Source organism: Leucoraja erinacea, chromosome 7 (assembly GCF_028641065.1).
Source record: "Leucoraja erinacea ecotype New England chromosome 7, Leri_hhj_1, whole genome shotgun sequence".
Classification (NCBI taxonomy): domain Eukaryota; kingdom Metazoa; phylum Chordata; class Chondrichthyes; order Rajiformes; family Rajidae; genus Leucoraja; species Leucoraja erinaceus.
The window spans coordinates 10216603-10238424 of NC_073383.1; the positions used below are offsets into that span (position 1 = coordinate 10216603).

Genomic DNA, 21822 nt, shown 5'->3' on the forward strand with positions numbered 1-21822 from the left:
TTTACAAAATATGAATGTATAAACATGGCGTCATGATTAACATACCCTAATAATATCTCTTTTTCAATTACTTCCCCATGAAAATGTTAGTTCTTATAGAACTGCAGAATAAATTATGGAAAAGGGAAAAAATACGAAAGTATCGTCTGGCAATATAAATAACAAACATAAAATCCCAAAAGAATATTCAGGAATAACGTATTGAGTTTCTGAAGAAGAGTCTCGACCCGAAACATCACCCATTCTTTTTCTCCAGAGATGCTGCCTGTCCCACTGAGTTACTCCAGCTTTATGCATCTATCTTGAGTTTTCTAATGTTAGAACTAACTCATTTGCAATATTTCTTATGCAATAAAGTCAAATACTCACCTGTAAATGTAGCAGATCAAGTTAACTGGATGGTGGATGTTGTTTGCGCATAGGAGAATAACTATCACAGTGTAAGCACATTGACTGAATGTCACACCACGGTATATCATCAGCAATGATATCAGCTGTAAAGTCCATGTGAGCAGATTTATGCTCAGTTCATCTGACAATGGCCCGTGCTTATAGCATATAATATAGCTAATGCAACCAAGTATAAAAATATAACCTGTTTTGGAGGTAAAAGAGGGAAATAAATGAGACATTGACAAACTTGCATCTAAGTGTTTGACCTGATATAAACATGAAATATGTCACAATTAGCACCAATACTAATTAATGGTTGATCGACAATAATCAAGAATAACATAATTTGGCTTACCAACAAAGAATTTCCGATATAGCGATAAGTTTAAAACACTTAAATAAATTGCGAGCAATGAGACTGAACCACTTCCAGCCATTAGAAAGAAGAATGTCCTGGTCTACAAAAAAAACAATAATATTATATTAAATGGTTGACATTTACAGGAAAGGAACAGCTGATGTGTTACTATGTCCCCTTTTGTATCTTCACCTCATGTGCATGTTCTTTATGCCTTTACACATAGGGTAAGTCAGGCAGGATTAGAAATAAACCAATTTGACATGACATTAATTATTGCTAATATCCACTTAAAAATTAAGCACAAATTAAAGAATTCCAAAATTATTTTCAAAACATGAGAATGCTGTGGATTCAATAAGTTGCTCTCATCCTCTCACTTTCCCTCAGATTCGCTCACCCTCTTTGTTATGCATGTCTAGGCTTCCACCTCCCTGAAATCTGGCCTTGTATTTTTCTTTAAGCATCCCTCTCCTCCCAATACCTTAATTTCTCAAATACCTTTACCGGAAAATTCCTACAATAGCTAAACATCAAGAAAATGCACATTTAAAGAAATGAAAACAAAGAGGTTGCAAATAGACACAGATTATGGTCCACATGAAATAAAAAGTCAGAGTTACAGCTTCAATTACATGCAGGTATGTAGTCTATGATATATTTATGACATTTTGCTTGAATAAACAATTTCTTAAAATTATGACCAAAACTGCGAGATTGGGATCTTTTATAACCAAGGATGAGCATTTCCCCGTCAATTACATTTTAATTTCATGAAAACACCAGATGATAAAGCAGATAACACTGCAAGGAAATAGCACCTTCAATACCACCATGCTTTACAGGAAAGTGTTTGCATACAAAATATTCAAAGTCAAAACCCTAGCAAAGGCGATTTTCTGGTTCATTTAAGTGTGCTTTGAAATATTTTTGCCTTTAATAAATCTTTTTTTTTTGGTTCTTTAGACTTCGCGAACTATGTCAATCTCCTTTTGGTCTCAGACGACGTTGTCTATATGAAATTACCTATTGTAAACTGGCATCAAATGTTCATTTAACATTTCAATAGGAAGGTTTTAACCTCATGGTTGTTCAGTTACATAAATCATCAAACTGATTGATTAGAGGCAAAAATTACTAATCAGACTGCGATTAAATAAAATATATTGATTCACAGAAATGATTCAGATATATAAATCTTTGCTGTAAGATACATTTACACATCCTGCATGGTCCTCAAATTACTGAGATTTTATTTTTAAATCTCCACTGGTGATCAAACAAAATCATACAGGTGCTGCAATGGGACAATGGCTATTTTTGCTACTGTGTTTTCTGCTTTGTCTCATTTGAACAAAGACACGACAAATGAAGAAAAGACAAAGTGCTGCTGTAACTCAGCGGGTCAGGCAGCATCTCTGGAGACCATGCTTTAGGCAGTATTTCAGGTCGGGATCCATCTTCAGCCTGATTGAGTCTGAAGGAGGTTCCTGACCCGAATCATCACCTATTGATGTTCGCCAGAGATGCTACCTGACCCCCATCATTTACTCCAGCACTTGTGCCTTTAATTTTAAACCAGCATCTCTAGCATCTGTAGTTCCTCACATCCACACATAGCAACATTCCCCACATTTCAACATACCAACAGATAATAATCCTCCTTTATATTAAGTAAGCTGGTTATTGGTGAGGCCAAAAGCAATGCTTATAACCTCAAAACAAGAGATCAGTTGTTCCTGATCAACATCAGATAGCAGTGTTTCATACAAGGGGAACTGGGAATATGGGGCTGTGACCAAAATGAGCTTTTAACACTAATAATGGAACAAGCATAGAACTAAAGCTATTAAATTTGTACGGGTACAGAGTAAGAGAAGTAAATGAACCTTGAACTCGCTGAATGGCAAAAGAGGTTGAGAGGCTAATGGGCAATTTCAGTTCCTTTATGCTCAACAGATCTGCACACAAAAACAAATTAAAATACTCGATTTTTTTTCAGTGTATTAATCGTTGAACACATTCAACATTACTTTGCTCACCACCCACATATCCATCACATTCTCCTGTGACTGTCCCTAAAAGAGGTTTGGAAATCAAATGAGAGAGACAGAGAGGGAGGGAGAGGGTGGGAGTTGGAGGGCGAGGTAGATTTTTTTTTTAAAGTGATCTCTACTTCCTAAGTGTCCCAAAGATTAATCATTGCCTCCACATCCACTCTTTGATACCTCTCAATATCTTTTGCATTTAATTTGAATCCCTTCTCATTCTATTAAACTCCAGCAGATATAAATCTGGCCCAGAAACAAACATTTCCCAGAAGACAACCTGCCATTGTAGGTGTCGGAAGGAACTGCAAATGCAGGTTTAAACCAAAGATAGGCACAAAATGCTGGAGTAACTCAGCGGGACAAGCAGCATCTCTGGAGAGAAGGAATGGGTGACGTTTTGGGTCGAGAAGAAGCATCTCGACTTGAAACGTTACCTATTCCCTTTTTCTAGAGATGCTGCCTGGCCCGCTCAGTTACTCCAGCATTTTGTGTCTATCATTAGTAGAAGGCCTCTTGTCTCTAAGACAAGGAGTTCTGTACTTTAGCCACATATCAGCCCTTGAGCATGTAACTGTACTGTGTTCCTTTTCATGGCTGGATGCTCATCTCTGCATTGTACTCTTGCCATCACACCCTTCTTCAGTCTCGACCCCAAACATCACCCATTCCTTCTCTCCAGAGATGCTGCCTGTCCCTCTGAGTTACTCCAGCATTTTGTGTCTTTCTGCCATTGTAGGTACCAGTCTAATCGACCTTCTTTAAAATACTTTTCATGCATGCACAGTTCCAACAATCTGGCCTGCTAGGTCTCTCCGAGTCTTGGAGTTGTTGAATGAAAAGCATTCAACTTGAAGGTAATGCCCTGATGGTCATATGATTGACCACCAGCAACCACAACCATCTTCCTTTGTGCAAGGTGTTTTCCCTTTGATGCTAATTAAGTTCAATTTAACCAGGGATCCACTTTCTGCCTTTGTGTTAAGAGCAGTCATTCACCTGAACTCTGCTCTTTGGTCCATGTTTAGTTTAGTTTAGATTCGTTTAGAAATACAGCGCGGAAACAGGCCCTTTGGCCCACCGGGTCCGCGCCGACCAGCGATCCCCGCACACTAACACTATCCAACACACACTAGGGACAATTTACAATTATACTAAGCCAATTAACTTGCAAGCCTGTACGTCTTAGGATTGTGGGAGTAAACCAGAGATCCTGGAGAAAACCCACGCAGGTCATGGGGAGAACGGAGAAATTCTGTGCTGACAGCATCCGTAGTCAGGATCGAAGCTGGGTCTCCGGCGCTGTAAGGCACCAACTCTACCGCTGCGCAACTGTTCCGCCCATATTTGGACCAAGGTTTTGGATGAACTCTGAAACTGAGTCCTGGTCTTCGTTAAACTTAAACAGGAGAATGCTGAGAAGCTTATGAGTGCCCCTTTAATAACTCTTGTCTACAACAATCTTACTTCACTTTGCTGTTGATTGAGAGTAGACTGATGGAAGAATAATTAGCCAATTTGAATTTGCTTTGACATTTGTGGACAGGAGATAGCAACAATTTCTGGAATACAAGTCCGCAGTACTACACTTGGAACATTGTTCGGTTCCATAACCTGTGGCGTATCCAGTACTCGCACATACTGGTATGACAAGGCACACTGTGAAAATGAGTTGGCTGAAGAAAGGCTTTTGTGAAAATGGAGCCTTTGGATGAAGTCAAAATCGATCATCCTTATAAGATCTAACCAAAGAGGGTTGGATATGCTTCTGCCTCGCCTTTGATATTTGTGCTGGAATCTGCCAATGTTAAATATGTGGATGTTCCTGGAATCTACACTTTAATTTAATTGGTTAACTGTCCACAAGGTTCAGGACCTAGATGTGACAGGTAGCCACACTTTAATTCAATCTACAGATAGCAAAGTCAGTTAACTGTCCATTACCTGTTGATTTTGTTGTTTGGCACTTTGCGATATCTCACCTCGTTTTTGGTATATCCTTCTGTATATCTCATTGACAGCTTTTATCTCGTACTTTTCCTGGACCTACACCGGAAACGTGGCTCACTAAATTTAACTTGATTATTTCTGAAGTTTCAGATCCATCGCTAACCTAATACGAGGAAAACCACCCTACAATCTCCAAAGTTACCACCCAAAAGTTTATTTGTTCCGTTCCTATGAGCTCATCCTTAACTAAATAGAAAGTGCCTGAGAAGATGGCCTCTCAATTGAGCAGTTAAGCGGCAGACAGGACGAAAATTGCTCTGACCAGGTGCTAGCACTCATTGCCTAACACTGAAACAGGTAGAATCTTATATTGATAGGAGTTGCAGTAGACAATTCAATAAGATCAAGATTGATGTATTGTCTCAGCACCATTTTCTTGCATTCACCTGATGTCACTTGATTCACCAACTATCAGAAAATATCAATCAACCTTAGGTGGTCCACCAGTTTTATCCTGATTACACTTTAACGCTTTGGTTTTTGATACAGCCAAGTGAATTGCTGATCAAGCAATTGATCAGAGATCAATTACGAGTCAACCAGTGCTGGAGGTCTTGTCACATTAACCATAGCTGACGTGAATGCCAATTTTCATCCCTGCTAAACGTCGTTGAATAGGATAGTTTTTTCCCCAACATCTTGACAGTTGTATTATTATTACCATGGAGTTTTATTTTCATTTAAATTGCTTGTCTGTCAAGGTAAGATTGAATTTTTGTTTAAATATTATTTGTTCAGGTCTTCTGATTGTCAATTTAGTAAATAAAGCATATTTTGTGTAACCATGCCAAAGGGGTTGGTGAACAAATTCAACCACAATCTTAATGAACGATGGATACATTCTACTGCTTATGAAGATAATGTGAGAAAATAAATATTTACAGGCAGGAAATTTTTAGCAACTGTTGCAGTTTAAATATTTTAATCATCCATATACAAACTTAAAAATAAAATCAACAAAATTAAAAGATTTTGCCTTTAAATGCAGAAATATAAATAAACATGCGCAACTTGAATAATAAAAATTTAAATTGTAACATATCATGTATTATCTAAATAAAGATTGTCAGTATTGTCTGTAAATCAATTCTTACTTGTATCATTCTTCTGCAAACCAAGAGGATAAGGACTAATATTGCAAAGATTCCTAAAGCAACTCCACAAGCGTAATAAAGCGGTTCACTCCTGCAAGAGGTGGGAAAATCACACAATCGTCAAAATAATAGCCATGTGCAGTAAATTGTTAAACTATTTATAATTACAACAAACTACCTTATTCGGACCTATAGGCATATACTCCAATTTTCCAAAGCAAAGTGTAATTAAATATTTTACAGCCATAGCAAGACAAGTAAAATGGTTTGCAGAGAATAATGAGCGATTACTGAAAAATAACCTCAATTGTTTTAAAATCCATACTAACTTTGATTTGAGCGTATTTGTTCATTTTTTCTCTTTTGTCAAAGGTGTATGAATATTAGAAACATATCACTTTTGGTCTGGCTTCTAGTGGAAATTTTACCAAAACAATTTGATTTAGAACAATTCAAAGCTGGTAAATTTGTTAAATTGTGTAGGTTTCTATTCTGCATAAAGATTATGCATTTGTGTTGGTTAATTATTGTCGCCTGCCGAGATACAGTGGAAAAACCTTGTTTTGCATGTTATCCAGTTAAATCACACGCTACATCAGATAGTGCAAAAGAGAAAATAATCAGAGTGCAGAATATAATGTTACAGCTACAGAGAAAGTGGAGATTTAAAACAACACATGAGGCAATTTGGATATAATTACAATACCTGCTAATGGGTCTTGCAAAGACGAACAGGATAATTCCAGTCACAAACAGAATAATCAGCTTTAATTCAAATGCTGTAACAAACAATTACATAATATTCAATTAATTTAACATGGTTATCTTCCTTTAAAGATAAGTGGACCTGACATTCACTTTCAACTTTTGTGGAGCCAGCCCAGTTCTTTTTTTTCTGTTAAAATTTGCATTGCTCCCTTTACCTTGTAAGGAACTACGAATCATCAAGTACCTCAGAAGCTAGACACAAAATGCTGGAGTAATTCAGCGGATCAGGCAGCTCGTCTGGAGAAAGGGAATAGGTGACGTTTTGGGTTGGAACCCTTCTTCAGACTGAAAGACAGAGGTGGGGGCCGGGGGGGAGACTGGATGCGAGAAAAGGTCAGAGCAAATCAGGGTAAGCAACAGATGACCTCAGGTAGGGTGAAGTCCACAACAAACCATTGCTTAGAAGCGAGAATATTTGAAGAGAAACAGATAAGGTTGAAAACTCTCAGGAGGTTAATTATTATAATCTATAGAGAAAGAGAAAAAGTTAGTGTTTTAGGCTGATGACATTTCACCAGTGCTGGCAAGGGATCACCAACCTGCAATGGCACTTCTATCCCTCTCCTTGAAGGTGCTGCTTGACCTGCTGAGTTTCCAGCATTTTCTGGTTTATTTGGTCAATGTTTTAGGCCAGGAGTGGGTCAACAGAAAGTTTTCTGATCTAAAAAAAAAATTCCCTTCCAACAACATCGCAACTAGCACAAAGCAATATATATATATATGCTTCCTGATGTTCTCAGTATGAATTTGTGATATTGAATAAAACATTCCTTACATATGATCATAATACTAACTTAATCAGCCTTAGAAAGGTTACTAAATTTTGTTGCAAACTTTCGTACTGATATAATTGTGGGAGCATCTAAATGAAACACTGACGGCTATACATAATCCTTACTATATTCAAATGATTCATATACCAGATGAAGATTATGTAACACATGTTAAATACAAAATACAAATGTCTATTTTGGCTCACCATTATATTCACAAAAAGAAAATGTAACTGTCTTCCCCTGTATTGCAGTGAATGCTTAACTGGCGACAAACTGATAATACTGTAAATATTGTAAGTCCCAGAAAAAAAGGTTTTGAAGAACAAGCTACTGTACTTAGAGAACAGAAATGAAATTCAGTGGCATTAATGCTACTCTAATTAATATCTCTAAAGACAGACACAAAATGTTGGAGTAACTCAGCGGGACAGGCAGCATCTTTGGATGAGGAGCCAGAGACACTGCCTGTCCCGCTGAGTTACTCCAGCACGTTGTGCCTATCTTTGGTGTAAACCAGCATCTGCAGTTCCATCCTCCACCTCTAGACTAAACTCTGGTTACATTAGCATTGTCCATAGAAGCAATAAGGCTGCCATACAATTAAAATGGCATCCAGTTCTTTGAGGCAGAAACTGATGTACTGAAAAACCCCAGAAAAAGTAAAATTGTGATGATCCACTTTCCTTTTGTTCAGTAATTCAGATGGTTTTACATCTGGCTCAACAGTGCTGTTTCGCATGCTCCCTTTAAACCCATCTTGGTCTCGATTCCCGCACTTCTTTTGAACTCACCAGGGCACTGTTTCCTGTAAACTCATCAGTGTCGGGATTCCCACACTCCTTTTAAACCTATACGGTCCCATTCCTACTCCTCCTAGTTCATAACATCAGAAGTGATAGGAGCAGAATTAGGCCATTCGGTCCATCAAGTCTACTCTGCCATTCAATCATGGCTGATCTATCTCTCCCTCCTAACCCTATTCTCCTGCCATTAACCCCGGCACCCGATAAATTCACTGGATTATTTATGATGCTACTGTGTCACACCTGTAAATTGCCACTATGTTAGTGTATTATTAAAAATAATATCTAATAGTTTGGAAAGATCTTCCAGCCTGGCATCAAAGTCTTGAGGGTATCAAATATTTACATACTTGGCACGGTGCGGTGGCTGAAATCTGCTGGTGGAAATCAAAATGGCCAAGCAGTGGCCGTGGAGGCAAAGCAATGGCTGGCGTGTCAAGTTGAGACCTTGTATCAAGACACCCTCTGTAAGAGGTGAGAGGCAGGGGTGAGATGAGGCCTAGTAGTTGAGGGGTGGAGATGGACAGATGGTGGGCGAGAGGGAGGGGAGAGATGGGAATGGTAAATCATAGGAGAAACTTGCTGAGTTGGAGGATGAAATGCAGATGGGCCCATGGTATGAAGATGGAGGGAGATTTGATACAGAGGTAGGCAGGGTATGGGTGATACACGTAATGCTTTTAATGCAAATGGAACAAACTGGGGATTGGAATAGCAATAAAAGGCACAACGTGCTGGAGTAACAATGGGTCAGGCTGCACTTCTGGAGAACATGGATCGGTGACGTTTCGGATTATTGGCCCTTCTTTAGACTGATTATTGTGGGGGGGGGGGGGGTGAAAGCTGGAAGAGGGGAGAGGCAGGACAAAGCCTGGCTTGTAATAGGTGGATACAGGTGAAGGGGGGTGGGGGGTAGTTGATAGGCAGATGGCTGGACAAAGGGCAGAGATGAAAAGACAAACGTGTGAGATTAGGATAGAAGAGTTGTGACTAGTGCAGCCAGAGAAAGGAACATAGGTGGAAGGGGAGATGAGAAGTTTACTCCAATACTAGGTGACTAATCTATAGCAATCCCCCCCCCCCTTCTCCCCCTCCCTTTTTCACCCCTCCTCTTTCCAGTGCCCCACCTCGACTCGTACTCATTTCTCCCCATCCCACTCCTCTGCCCCCTACATTCCTTCCTCTGGCTGCACTATCCGATCCTCTACTTTAAAGATACAGTATGGAAGCAGGCCCTTTGGCCCATCAACATGCTGACCAGCAATCACCCCTTTACAGTAGTTTGGTTTTATTCCACTTTCTCATCCACTCCCTACACATTAGGGGCAATTTTACCAAGCGGCCAATTGACCTACAAACCTACACATCTTTGGGATTTGGGAGGAAACTGGAGCACCCAGAGGAAACCCACGCAGTCAGGAAGAACTTGCAAACTCCACATAAGGCAGCGTCCGAGGTCAGAATTGATCCTGGGTCTCTGACATCATGAGGCAACGACTCTATCAGATGAATCACTGTCCTAATCTCACACCTCTTGTCGTTTCATCTCTGGCCTTTATCCAACATTATGAAACCCCCCCCTCTCAACTGCATCCACCTATCAATCTCCAGGCTTTGTTCTGCCCCTTCTCTCTTCCAGCTTTCTCTCCTTACCCACAGCACAATCAGTCTTAAGAAGGGTCCCGACCCGAAACATCACCTATCCATGTTCTCCAGAGATGCTGCCTGACCCACTGAGTTATACAGCACTGCAAAGTTTTTTTAAACCAGCATCTGCAGTTCCTTGTTCAGTTTTCAGTTATAGTTTATTGTCATGTGTACAGTGGAAAGCTTTTGTTGCCTGTTAACCAGACAGCGGAGAGGCAATACATGATTACAATCGAGCCATGTCTACATGAATGGGAAAAGCAGATCAAAGGAGCAGAAACCCGGGCAGATTGGGGTGTGGGTGATGGGCGAGTAGAACTAGTTCGGGGGAGAGGCATGATTAGGTCTAATGGTGAGGGGGGGTGATGTGGAATGTGGCATGGTAAAAGCAGACAAAAGAAGAGAGAACCTAGCTATACCAAGTATACTCCTACTGATCCATCTAAGTAGATGGTACCTTTCCCCTGACGCAGTCTGAAGGGTCTCGACACAAAACATCACCTATTCCTTTTCTCCAGAGATGCTGTGTGACCCGCTGAGTTACTCCTGCTTGTTGAGTCTATGTTCGGTTTAAACCAGCGGTTTCAGTTTTTATCCATTTGCCTCTGCAAATACTGCGTTACCCACCGAGTTCCTCCAGCAGTTTGTGTTTTGCTCCAGCATCTGTAGTTTTATTAATTTCTCAACAAGTTTGCATGCATTATCAAGAAAAGAAATAGGCGCAACGTTAATAGAATGGTTAAGGGACAAGAAATCTTTAAAACTTACATGGCTTTGTTACAGTAATGGTGTACTCTGGATAGGGCTTCATGGGGTTTAGTTTGAAGCAAGCTTTACTATCAAAATGTTCAACACTGATGTTGAATTCCGAAGCTACTTTTTCATTAGATGATACGACTTGATAGTACAAGTAGACAATGAGGTCTTTCAGCGTTTCAGATTTATTAAAGAACATTTCATCCGAAGGATATGTAAGGCGCAATTGCTCCGGACAGCTAATTTGAATCTAGAATAGAGAAAGTAAAATAGATGAGATCAACCGTTTCCAAAACATCCCTGTAACTTGAATAATTATCCCAATGCCAAACCACCTAAGAGCATGGGCGGAAATCCAGGGTGGGGCGGGAGGGGGTGCACATCCCCACATGGTTTGAGAGGTGGGGGACAATCCCCCCCATGTTTTGTAATCCGGATTGTAAAGCTCGGTGAAAAAAAAATCCATTAAAAATCTCCGCTTTCCGCGAGACAGTGGGGGTGGGACTGATAATCGAGGGCGACGATTGGACAAGAGAGACGCGCGCGGTGATTGGATGAGGGAGATGTCCTGGTGGAGTAAAGATTATAGAGCGTAGCTTGAATCAGCCCGTTCGCGGGGCCTTTCATCGTCCAGCCCGGCGCAGCTTAAAATCGGCCACGGGATCTTCCACCACCCCACGGTCAAATTGCTGCATCGGGGCGATCGAGGCTCCCGATGTTGAAGCCCCCGCCAGGCGATGAAAGGGCCCTCGAACGGGCCGATTGAGGCCCCATGATTCGGGGCGGACGAATCTGCTGTTGCTGGAGTTCGGAGTTGGTCACCAACCAGGTCAGCTCCCAATGTTACTGTCCACAGGGCCCACAGCTGAAGAAGCCTTGTGTACTTGTGTGTGTGCGTGCGTATGCGAGCGTGTGTGTGTGTGTGTGTGTGTGTGTGTGTGTGTGTGTGTGTGTGTGTGTGTGTGTGTGTGTGTGTGTGTGTGGCGCATGGCGCTAAGAAATTTAAATTGAAAAACAACCAATATTTTAAATATCTTCAGATTTGCGATTTCATGAAAAAATATATACAAGGATATCAAAAAGTAACTCCTGACTTATTGGAAGAAGCAATGAATATTGAAGCTGTCTCACAATAATTAATATCATATTTATATAATAGTATTCTAAATATAGACCTACCATCGACAGAGGTACTTAGAGAAGAGTGGGAACGGGAACTAATGATAAAAATTACGAAGGTTAAATGGGAAAAATACTTGATATATATTCACAAATGTTCAATTAATGTAAGACATAATCTAATACAATTTAAAATTGTACATAGAATATATTATTCAAAAACAAGATTGAACAAATTTTATCCAAATATATCCGCCACTTGTGATAAATGTCTAGCCCAAAAGGCAACTATAACACACTCCTTAGTTTCCTGCATAAAACTTTATAGATTTTGGAATGATATTTTTGAAATATTTACAAAATTATTCAAGACAAGAATGGAACCTAATACTGAAATGATTATATTTGGTGTAATGGAAGATGGGAATAAATTGAACACATCTCAAAATCTAATCCTTAACTATGGTTTAATAATAGCAAAAAAATTAATACTTAAATTTTGGACCGGTACATCAATACCAACACTTAAAATGTGGATTGCAAGTATGTTGGACACAGCTCATCTTGAGGAACTGCGATTCCTCCTAATGGATAAATCAGACCAATTCATAACGAGTTGGTCTCCATTCGTCGTTTTTTTGGAATCATGTGGTGCAACACAATTGTAAAAGAACTGTTTCAGGACTGGACGAGGGTTGGTCAAGATTATAAATAATGATCTCCTTTTCTTTTTTATTTTATTTTCTTTTCTCTATTTTCTCTCTCAACTTTCTTCATTTACTCGTTTTCTTTCTTCACACACTATATATTTCACATCTTTCTATCCTTTACTATCTAACTTCTTTTTCTTATTCTTTTTTTTTTGTTACATTGAAAAAAGATTAAACAAGTTGTACATAAAATGTATTATGAAAATATATATTAGGCACTTTGGTGCCATATGACTGTACTTACTTCTAATAAAATAAATAAATAAATTTAAAAAAAAGAAATTGTGTGTGTGTGTGTGTCCCCATGTTTTGATATCGATTTCCGCCCCTGCCTAAGAGCACTTATCAGAGTACCGTACGAAAATAGTGAAAACCAGCTGTATTTTTTGCAAGTCCAAGAATAAACAAACAAAAACTGAAAAGATTCCAGTCTTGTTCCTTCCTCTGGCTGCACTGGTGACAACCTTTCTCAGAATAAATTTACAAGGTACATCCTCACGGTGTATCGCATCAGAAAGGCTGAACGTATCATCAAGGATGCCTGTCACCCTGCTCATTTCCTATTCCCTCTTCTACCTTCTGGGAGAAGATACAGAAGCTTGGAAGTCCAGTCATCCAGACTTCAGAACAGCTTCTTTCCAATGGCTTTCCGATTCTTGAATCAATCACCCCTTTCAAATGCTGCTGGTCCCACTGAGTTACTCCAGCCTTTTGTGTCCATCTTCAATTTAAACCAGCATCTGCAGTTCCTTCCTACACCTCATTCAAACCCGTTCCCAGTGGTGCTGCCACCTACACTCATTGTTAGCTCTACCTCTTTTGGTTATTCCATTAGGGCACTTCAGTATTTTTAATTTTACACTACTTCAGATGGCACTACAATCCACTGATTTACACTCATCGTAGGATTTATTGTAGTATTAATCATTTATGGTATACTAATCATTCTGTGAGATTCATGTGAACAAGGAATTTAATTGCACCCTGGTGACGATAAATTAACCTGAATCAAAATCTGAGGTATCTACCATCATTTCGATGAAAAAATAAAAAACAAATTCCAATTTATGTTTGAAACAAAATAGGAATGGTGACAACACAACAGCGTTATTTACACCTTCAGATGTTCCAAAGTACTTCTCAGCCAACAAAGTCTAAAGATTAAAGTGCTGATCTTACAGAGGAATATAAAATTGTGAGGAATACATTGGGTAGATGCACAGAGTCTCTTGCCCAGAGTAGGGAAATTGAGGACCAGAGGACATAGGTTCGTGAAGGGGAAAATATATAATAGGAATTAACTTTTTCACACAAAGGGTGGTGTGTGTATGGAACAAGCTGCCAGAGGAGGTAGTTGAGGCTGGGACTATCCCAACATTTAAGAAACAGGTAGACAGGTACATGGATAGGACATGTTTGAAGGGACAAGGACCAAATGCTGGCAGGTGGGACGTGTGTACTTGGGACAATTTGGCCAGTGAAAGCAAGTTGGGCCGAAGGGCCTGTTTCCACACTGTATCACTCTATGACTATAATTACACATAATTATTCCAATATTTGCAATAGCTGCCTTGATCATTGGACATTTAGGAAGGCCTTTTAGTGCATTCTTTCCTATCCACAAAAAATGGGAACCATAATATTTGACTTTTAAACATTTGGCTGTTCCAAATTAGCTCCAGGATATTTGTGTTGCCTAACTGAAATTCTGTTTGATGTACTGATCAGAAAATAAAGCACTTTCCATTTTTGACCTTAATCGACACTTCCTTAGATTAAACCTAAGTAAAATGTGCCATTGCATTGTTAATTTGTTTAGAAACAGATGGAAATTAAAAATCATTCTTAAATTTGAAGTCCATTTTCAGAAAGTTAATACTTAACAATCTTCTGAAACTAAGGAGCGTTTCAAGATGTTTGCTAGCCCCTGGCCTTAAATAGGCGTGGAACCTGGAACCTGAAATGTATATGGTTTTTACTTTTTTTTTAAAGTGCAAAATTCAAGAAATCTTGATTTGTTCACAAATTTCTGGTTGAAATATCATGGTTGATCTCAGGCAATTGTCAGTGAATTGTATTGGAAGAAAAGCAGGAAAACATGGCAGCCAGATTGTGTGGACCAGAAAAAGCAATGGCCAGAACAAAAGAACTTCTCTGATTTTGTTTTGAAGCATAGGTTATTTTATTTTCATCTGGGAAACAAGATCAAGCTGTTGTCATTGCTCTCAACTAAAGATCAGAAATACTAATCCATTTCCTTCCTCCAATAAAACTGCCTTGCCTACTGAGTACTACCATCACTTTCTTTTTCCAAGGGTGATAGGACAATTTAATATTTCATCTGAAATGTGGAACCATAAAAAACAAACTCAATTCCTTCACAGTGTATCGAGTGCAAATCTAAATAACGTGGTGATTGGGTCTCTGGAATAGAAATTGATCAACGCTCAGCTTCAAAAGATGAGGTGTAGGAAAGAACAGCAGATGCTGGGTTCAATCAAAGATAGACACAAAATGCTGGAGTAACTCAGCGAGACAGGCCGCATCTCTGCAGAGAAGGAATGGGTGACGTTTCGGGTCGAGTCTGAAGAAGGGTTTCGACCCAAAAGGTCACCCATTCCTTCTCTCTGGAGATGCTGCCTGTCCTGCTGAGTTACTCCAGCATTTTGTCTCAATCTTCAAAAGATGAGTGGTTAGTTGTATAAGGCAGCAACCATGGCTGTTATTACTACATCAATTTCTGGTGCTGAAAACTGTCTCTTGTCAGTCCATCTATCTATTTAAGGGTTTTTTCTGTTGAATCGGCATAAACAAATAATTCTGGAACCTATGTAAACAAAACATCTAACGTGCAAGGTGCATTTCTCTCATACTCTACTTTAGAGATACAGCATGGAAATAGGCCCACCGAGTCCACACCGACCAGCGATCACCCCGTACACTAGCATTATCCTACACAAGTTGGGACATTTACAATTTTACCAAAGCAAATTAACCTACAGGTCTGTGGAGTGTGGGAGGAAACGGGAGCACCCAGTGAAAACCCATGCGGTTACAATGAGAACAAACAAATTCCGTGGTCAGGATCGAACCCAGGTAAGGCAGTAACTCTACCACTGCATCACTGTGCTGCCCTCATGTCACAATGAAATAACTACATTTATCAGTCTTTGTGTTGTAAGCCTTCTGAGATTCACGTGATATATCTTACCTTCACTGCTGACCAATTATCAGTGAACACAGGCTTTTGAGTAAATTCATAACAAAAGAGCTCCATTCTGTTTCTTGTATATATATTTCCTTCCTTTAACAGCACTGTAAAGAAAACACAATTGAATATTAAAAATAAATTCCATACCAAATGTACAAAGGTAAGCAATAAAATTACATTTGAACTGTTGGGGCATTATTTTTTTATCTGTTCCTCTAAAGAATCCATAAAAGGTCATACCGCATGGAAACAGGCCCTTCGGCCCAAATTGCCCATGTCATCCAAGGTGTCCCATCTACACTAGTCTAGCCTGCCAGTGTTTGGCCCATATCACTCCGAAACTGGTCCTATCCATGTACGTGACCAAAGTGAAGGCTATTTTTGACGAATGCTCAAAATACAAATATATCTCCTAACATTGTTTCTTTCTGCCATTATTTCAAGAGAATTGAACAATGTTTTGTTCAATTTTTTATTTTTATGACATGCAATGGATTTCTAAATGTGGTAGCCTAGTTATCTCCCAGTTATCATATTATTTTGAAGAGTTAGAGTCATAGAGTGATATAGTGTGAAAACAGGCCCTTCGGCCCAACTTGCCCACACCGGCCAACAATGTCCCAGCTACACTAGTCCCACTTGCCTGCATTTGCTTGGTTCTTTACATTGGCTTCTTCCTTTCCACAAAAAGCCCCTTAACATTGAAAATGACATGTTTCTATTCCAATTCTATGGTTTCTGTTATTGCTAAGATAACCAATGAGGCCTCTGTGGCACATGGATTTCACTGTAGATGGGCCAGAAGGTGTTTGGCAGAACGATTGAGATCATAGTTTGGGAGGAGTTGTGCCTCTTTCACATTATGCTGTGCTTTTGTGTTCTGCTAACACCGGAGTCAGCAACCTTGTTCTGCCTAGGGGCCAGGACCCATGTCTGAGCGGATGGCAGGCCACATCTATATTACTAAAAGTCTGAACTTGACCACTTTCTGTTGTTCTGTATATTGATTTTAGAAAAAACGCTGCCACATACGACTGTGATTTTTGGCCATCTTACTCAGAGTCCCCCTCCACTGCGCAGGACAAGAGGATATTTCCCATTGATGAAATATAAAAGAGTCATTAGTGTTTAAAAAATGTTCTCTCTCCTGAAGGCCACGCGCCTTCCAGAGGGACTATAAAACCCGGAAGTGTTGAGTGGCTCAGTCAGTCTCTGCAAGATGAGGTTTTACTGACCTGTCAGTGCCCTTAATTTTGTAAATGCTAAAGTTGTGTTGCCTTTGGTTTGGAAATGCTAAAGCTGTGTTGCCTTTGGTTTGTAAATGTTAAATCTCTGTTGCCTTTAGTTTGGAAAAGCTAAAGTTGTCTTGCCTAATTAAAGTTGCCTTGCCTTCTATATAATTAAAAGTCTAATCTTGACCACTTCTTGTTTGCACTTTATATTGATATTAGAAAAAATCTACCACGTACGGCTGTGATTTTTGGCCATCTTACTCAGTCCCCCTCCGCTCATGAGGTGCCGAGGATTTTTTCCATCGATGAAAATTAAAAGTTATTAGTGTTTAAAAAATATTTAGATTCCCTCTCCTGTCAATCACGCCATGAAGCCCACGCCCCTTCTGGTGGGACAGGGGGGGGGAGGGACTATAATACCCAGAAATGTGGGCGTGGCTCAGTCTCTGCAAGATGGAGGAGGGAGAGGTCTTTAGTGGCCTTGCACCCTGCTTGAAGTGGTATGAAACTGCACTTGAATTTGGTAACCTTGCACCCTGCTTGAAATGGAATTTCAAGGAATAGCCGTGAGTCAATTGTCAGCCAACCAGCCGTGAGTGAGTGAGCTGCCAGCACAACAGGCTTGAGTGACTAAGCCGCCAGCCCAAGAATCCCACAATGACCATACTAGCCATCTGGAAACCAGTCCCTTCAGCCCATAACACCCATACTAGCGCTCCAGAAAGCCCCCCCCCCCCACTCCCACTGGCCACCAATATTGGAATTGGTGGGGAGGTGGAATATTGTGTTGGAGGACCAGCCGTCCCATGTGATGCTGGGACAGAGGGTCCCACTTAGTCTAGTAGTTAATAAATGGTAACAATAATACATACCAACTAAATTAGTGATTAATAATATACTAAAAATACATAAATTAGTAATAATGCATACTAACTAGTGTGACATTTGATGTTGTTTTTCCCATTAGTTTTCATGTGTTTTCCAATTTGTTTTCTGCAGTTCCCAGATCCCTCACGTCCCCGGGACTGGCTGCAGTTCCCAGGTCGCCTGTGTGCTCTGGGATTGGCTGTAGCGCCATGTTCGCGAAAAGAAATGGAAAAAAAAAATCCGCCTGCAGGTCAGACGATTCCGAGTTACGGGCCGAATCTGGCCCGTGGGCCTTAGATTGTCGACGCCAGTTCTGATGGGCCTGTCCCACTTAGGCGACGTTTTAGGTGACTGCAGTCGCCACATGGTCGCCCACTATTCGCGGGTGGTTGCCGGGGAGTCGCCTTCATGGTCGTGAGGAGTTCCCGCATTCTGGGAACTAGTCGCGGCCTCATTATGGTCGCCGTAAATTTTTCAACATGTTGAAAAATTAGCGACGACTAGAATGAAGCCGTCATGGAGAGTAGCGAGAATTCTCGTGCCGTAGGTGAGTCGCCAGGAGGTCCTAGAGGGTTGCCAGGAGGTCAAAGGTTGTCGTAGGTTGTAGCTGGTGCTGACCGATGAATTTCATTGGCTCATTGGGCAAGAAAATGTAAGCAGTAGTTTTCAGAACCAAGGATAACAGATCAGTAATGTTAAATGTCTGCCGAGTATCACAGCCGTGTATCTCTGGCTTCTTAAAAGTTGTCTGACTTCTTACTACAAAAGTTGTCTCCACTCCTTCTTCTGCCCCCTCTGCCAGGACGCTGACATTAGTTTGCTTATGTTTAATATAGCCAGCAAGGTTGGAGGACTATGGAAAGAAGGAGTAGATGATTACACCTTTTACTGCGGATGGCCAAATGTCATGCTAGTAAATAAAAGATGATGGTGAATTTCACCACGGATGTGTAGAATTGTTGAGAGGTAGCTTTAGGTTTAACTTTACAATTATCCAATGTACCGAGGTACAGTGAAAAGCTTTGTTTTGCATATTATTCAATCAGATCAGATAATTCTATACATAATACAACCACGTCAAACGCAAGTACAATTAGGAAGTGCAAAGGGGAAGATACAGAGCGCAGAATATAGTACTTAGTATTGGAGCGCAACTTTGGGGACAAAGTTCAATGTCTGCAAAGGGGTCGTGGTGAATCGGACATTACCATCAGATATGGTGGTCCAGTATCGTTGGAGTGGTATGGATCAGCACGGCCAAGTTGGTGGACAACCTTCATTTTGCAGATGTTGAGTGGATGACTGCAGATGGACCTCTTTGCTCCTATATTCGATTCCTCGTGTTATAAAGGCCAACATACCATTCACTTTCTTCACTGCCTGCTGTACCTGCATGCTTACTTTCATAGACTGATGAACAAGGACCCCCAGATCCCGTTATACTTCCCTTTTCCCAACTTGGCGCCATTTAGATAGTAATCTGCCTTCCTGTTTTTGCTACCAAAGTGGATAACCTCACATTTATCCGCATTAAACTTCATCTGCCATGCATCTGCCCACTCCCCCAACCTGTCCAAGTCACCCTACAACTGGTTCTACTATCCTCCTGATTAAATATTACTGATTGTATGCTGTGTTGTCACCTTCCCCTCAGCTAACAATGAACCATTCTACATTTTCTGATCATCATCTGCTTTGATGTCGATTTCATAACTTACCCTTCCATATCTCTAGACTCCCTCTCCCGACTCTCTGTCTGAAGAAGCCTCAACCCAAAACGTCACCCATCCCTTCTCTCCAGAGATGCTGCCCGTCTCGCTTGAGTTACGCCAGCATTTTGTGTCTATCTTCGATTAATACCGTTGGCCAGCTAATTTGTTTCCTCAGACCAGCACAACCTCTGTACGTGACTAACAGCAAGATAGAGTGCTTTAATGAGTACAATGCAGTGACTCCAGCATCCACCATCACAAAATGCCAGGTAGACTACGCCGTCTACCTGGCCTTGCATGCATCCCTGGAACATCTGGATAACAAGGACACTGGCACCACACTCTGACTTGTGAACTATAGCTCTGCCTTCAACAGCATAATTTCACCAAACCCAACTCCAAACTCCTGGACCTAGGAACCAACAGCCCTCTCTGCAACTGGATCCTCGCTTCCTGGCCCATAGACCATAGTAAGGATAGGCAACAAAACAGCCTCCACAATAATTCTCAACACCATTGCCCCGCAAAACTGTGTTCACAGCCCCTTATTATGCTCACGATACACTCATGACCATGTGGCCAAATTCTGCTTTAAATGCATTTACAAGTTTGCAAATGATACCGTTGTAGTGGGCTGGATCACAAACAATGACAATGCAGATTACAGGAAGGAGATAGTGAGATTATCAGCATGGTGTCAAAACAACAACCTCTCCTCAATGTCAGCAAACTGGAACTGGTTGTCAACTTCAGCAAGTAGGCGAAGTGGAGATGTTCGAGAGGCAATATCACCAACAATTTGTCCTGGACCCACCACATTGATGCTACAGCCAAGAACGCAGACCAATGCCTCTACTTCCTCAACAAAAAAACAAGCCTGTGGGAGGAAATCAATGCATCAGGCAGCATCCTTCAGACCGAAGGAGGGTCCCAATACAAAACAGTATCATCCATGTCCCCCCACAGTTGCTGCTTGGCACACTGAGTTCCTCCACAAGTTTGTTTTTACTCAAGGTTCCAGCATCTTCAGTCTCTTGTGTCTCCCATACTTTATCAGAAGGTGAAAGAAAGTCTGCAAGTCTCTGATGGCACTCACCAATTTCTACAAATGCAGCATAGAAAACATCCAATCTGAATGTGTCACAGCTTGGAATGGAAATTGCTATGCCATTTAGGACTGAGATGAGGAAAAACTTTTTCACCGAGAGAGTTGTGAATCTGTGGAATTCCCTGTCACAGAAGGCAGTGGAGGCCAATTCACTGGATGTTTTCATGAGAGAGTTAGATTTAGCTCTTGGGGCTATTGGAATCAAGGAAACTGGGGGAAAAAGCAGGAACGGGGTACTGATTTTCGATGATCAGCCGTGATCATATTGAATGGTGGTGCTGGCTCGAAGGGCCAAATGGACTACTCCTGCACTTATATTCTAGGTTTATATCAATCAATCAATCAATCAATCAACCTTTATTGTCATCTTGCAAGCAACAGTTGTTACAGTGCAAAATGAAAAGACGTTTCCCAGTGAATAGCGGAGCATCGCACATGAAATTTAAAACACTTCACACATAATAACACTAAAAACAATCCAGTCCCTGATGGAACAGTATAAATAGTTAAAAGCAGGTAAAAAAACACAATGTTAAAATACAATAAACCAATCATAAAAAATGTCCGGGGCCGCTGATTTGAGTGGCCAGTGCCAGTATTAAAGTGTCCGTGCCAGCCGCAGAGTCAAGTCAAGTGACTGTGGGTGCAGAGTGGCTGTTTAGCAGCCTCACAGCCTGTGGTAGGAAGCTGTTTAGCAGCCTCGTAGTCCGGGCTTTGATGCTATCTCGCACTTGTTAAGAATTAAATTCCATTTCCCATTCTTTGGCCCGTCTTCCCAATTAATCTTGTTCTTGTTGTAAACTTAGATTTACACAACCTTTGCAAAAAAATGTTAACTACATAATCATCTAAATTGTTAATGTATATGTATTTTCGTTGTCTCTGTAAACCCAATTAAAATTGAATCTGAATCTAAATACTACAGCATATTACTGGTGATATGCCTTCAATCAGATAAGCAATCCTCCCCAACTAACCTTTGACCCTAATTTGAAAGCTCGGCTTGGGTTCCATGCAATCTAAAGCACACAAACAAACTGAAATCTGAAATAAAATAACTTTCAAAATGTGACTGTACGACTAATTATGTCAAAATTAGAAAAGGAGTATTATTATTTTTCTGAGGAGCGGGAAATGCAAAATTGTGCATCAATCACTAGGTAAAGATTAACACTTCTTACACCAAAGCAAATCACAAGCATATCTATGT

The 21822-nt window shown here is 40.6% G+C and overlaps 1 protein-coding gene across 1 annotated transcript in view; it reads right to left on the reverse strand.

Moving 5' to 3' along the window:
* Positions 1 to 21822, reverse strand: part of LOC129698641 (nuclear envelope integral membrane protein 1a-like) — a 35203-nt gene that overhangs the window by 10521 nt on the left and 2860 nt on the right. The window contains exons 2-7 of the mRNA XM_055637770.1: positions 15694 to 15797; positions 10666 to 10903; positions 6610 to 6682; positions 5904 to 5994; positions 749 to 851; positions 370 to 595 (exon numbers count right to left, since the gene is read on the reverse strand). Of these exons, the coding sequence (XP_055493745.1) occupies positions 370 to 595; positions 749 to 851; positions 5904 to 5994; positions 6610 to 6682; positions 10666 to 10903; positions 15694 to 15797 (835 nt within the window). The remainder of the gene's footprint in view (positions 1 to 369; positions 596 to 748; positions 852 to 5903; positions 5995 to 6609; positions 6683 to 10665; positions 10904 to 15693; positions 15798 to 21822) is intronic.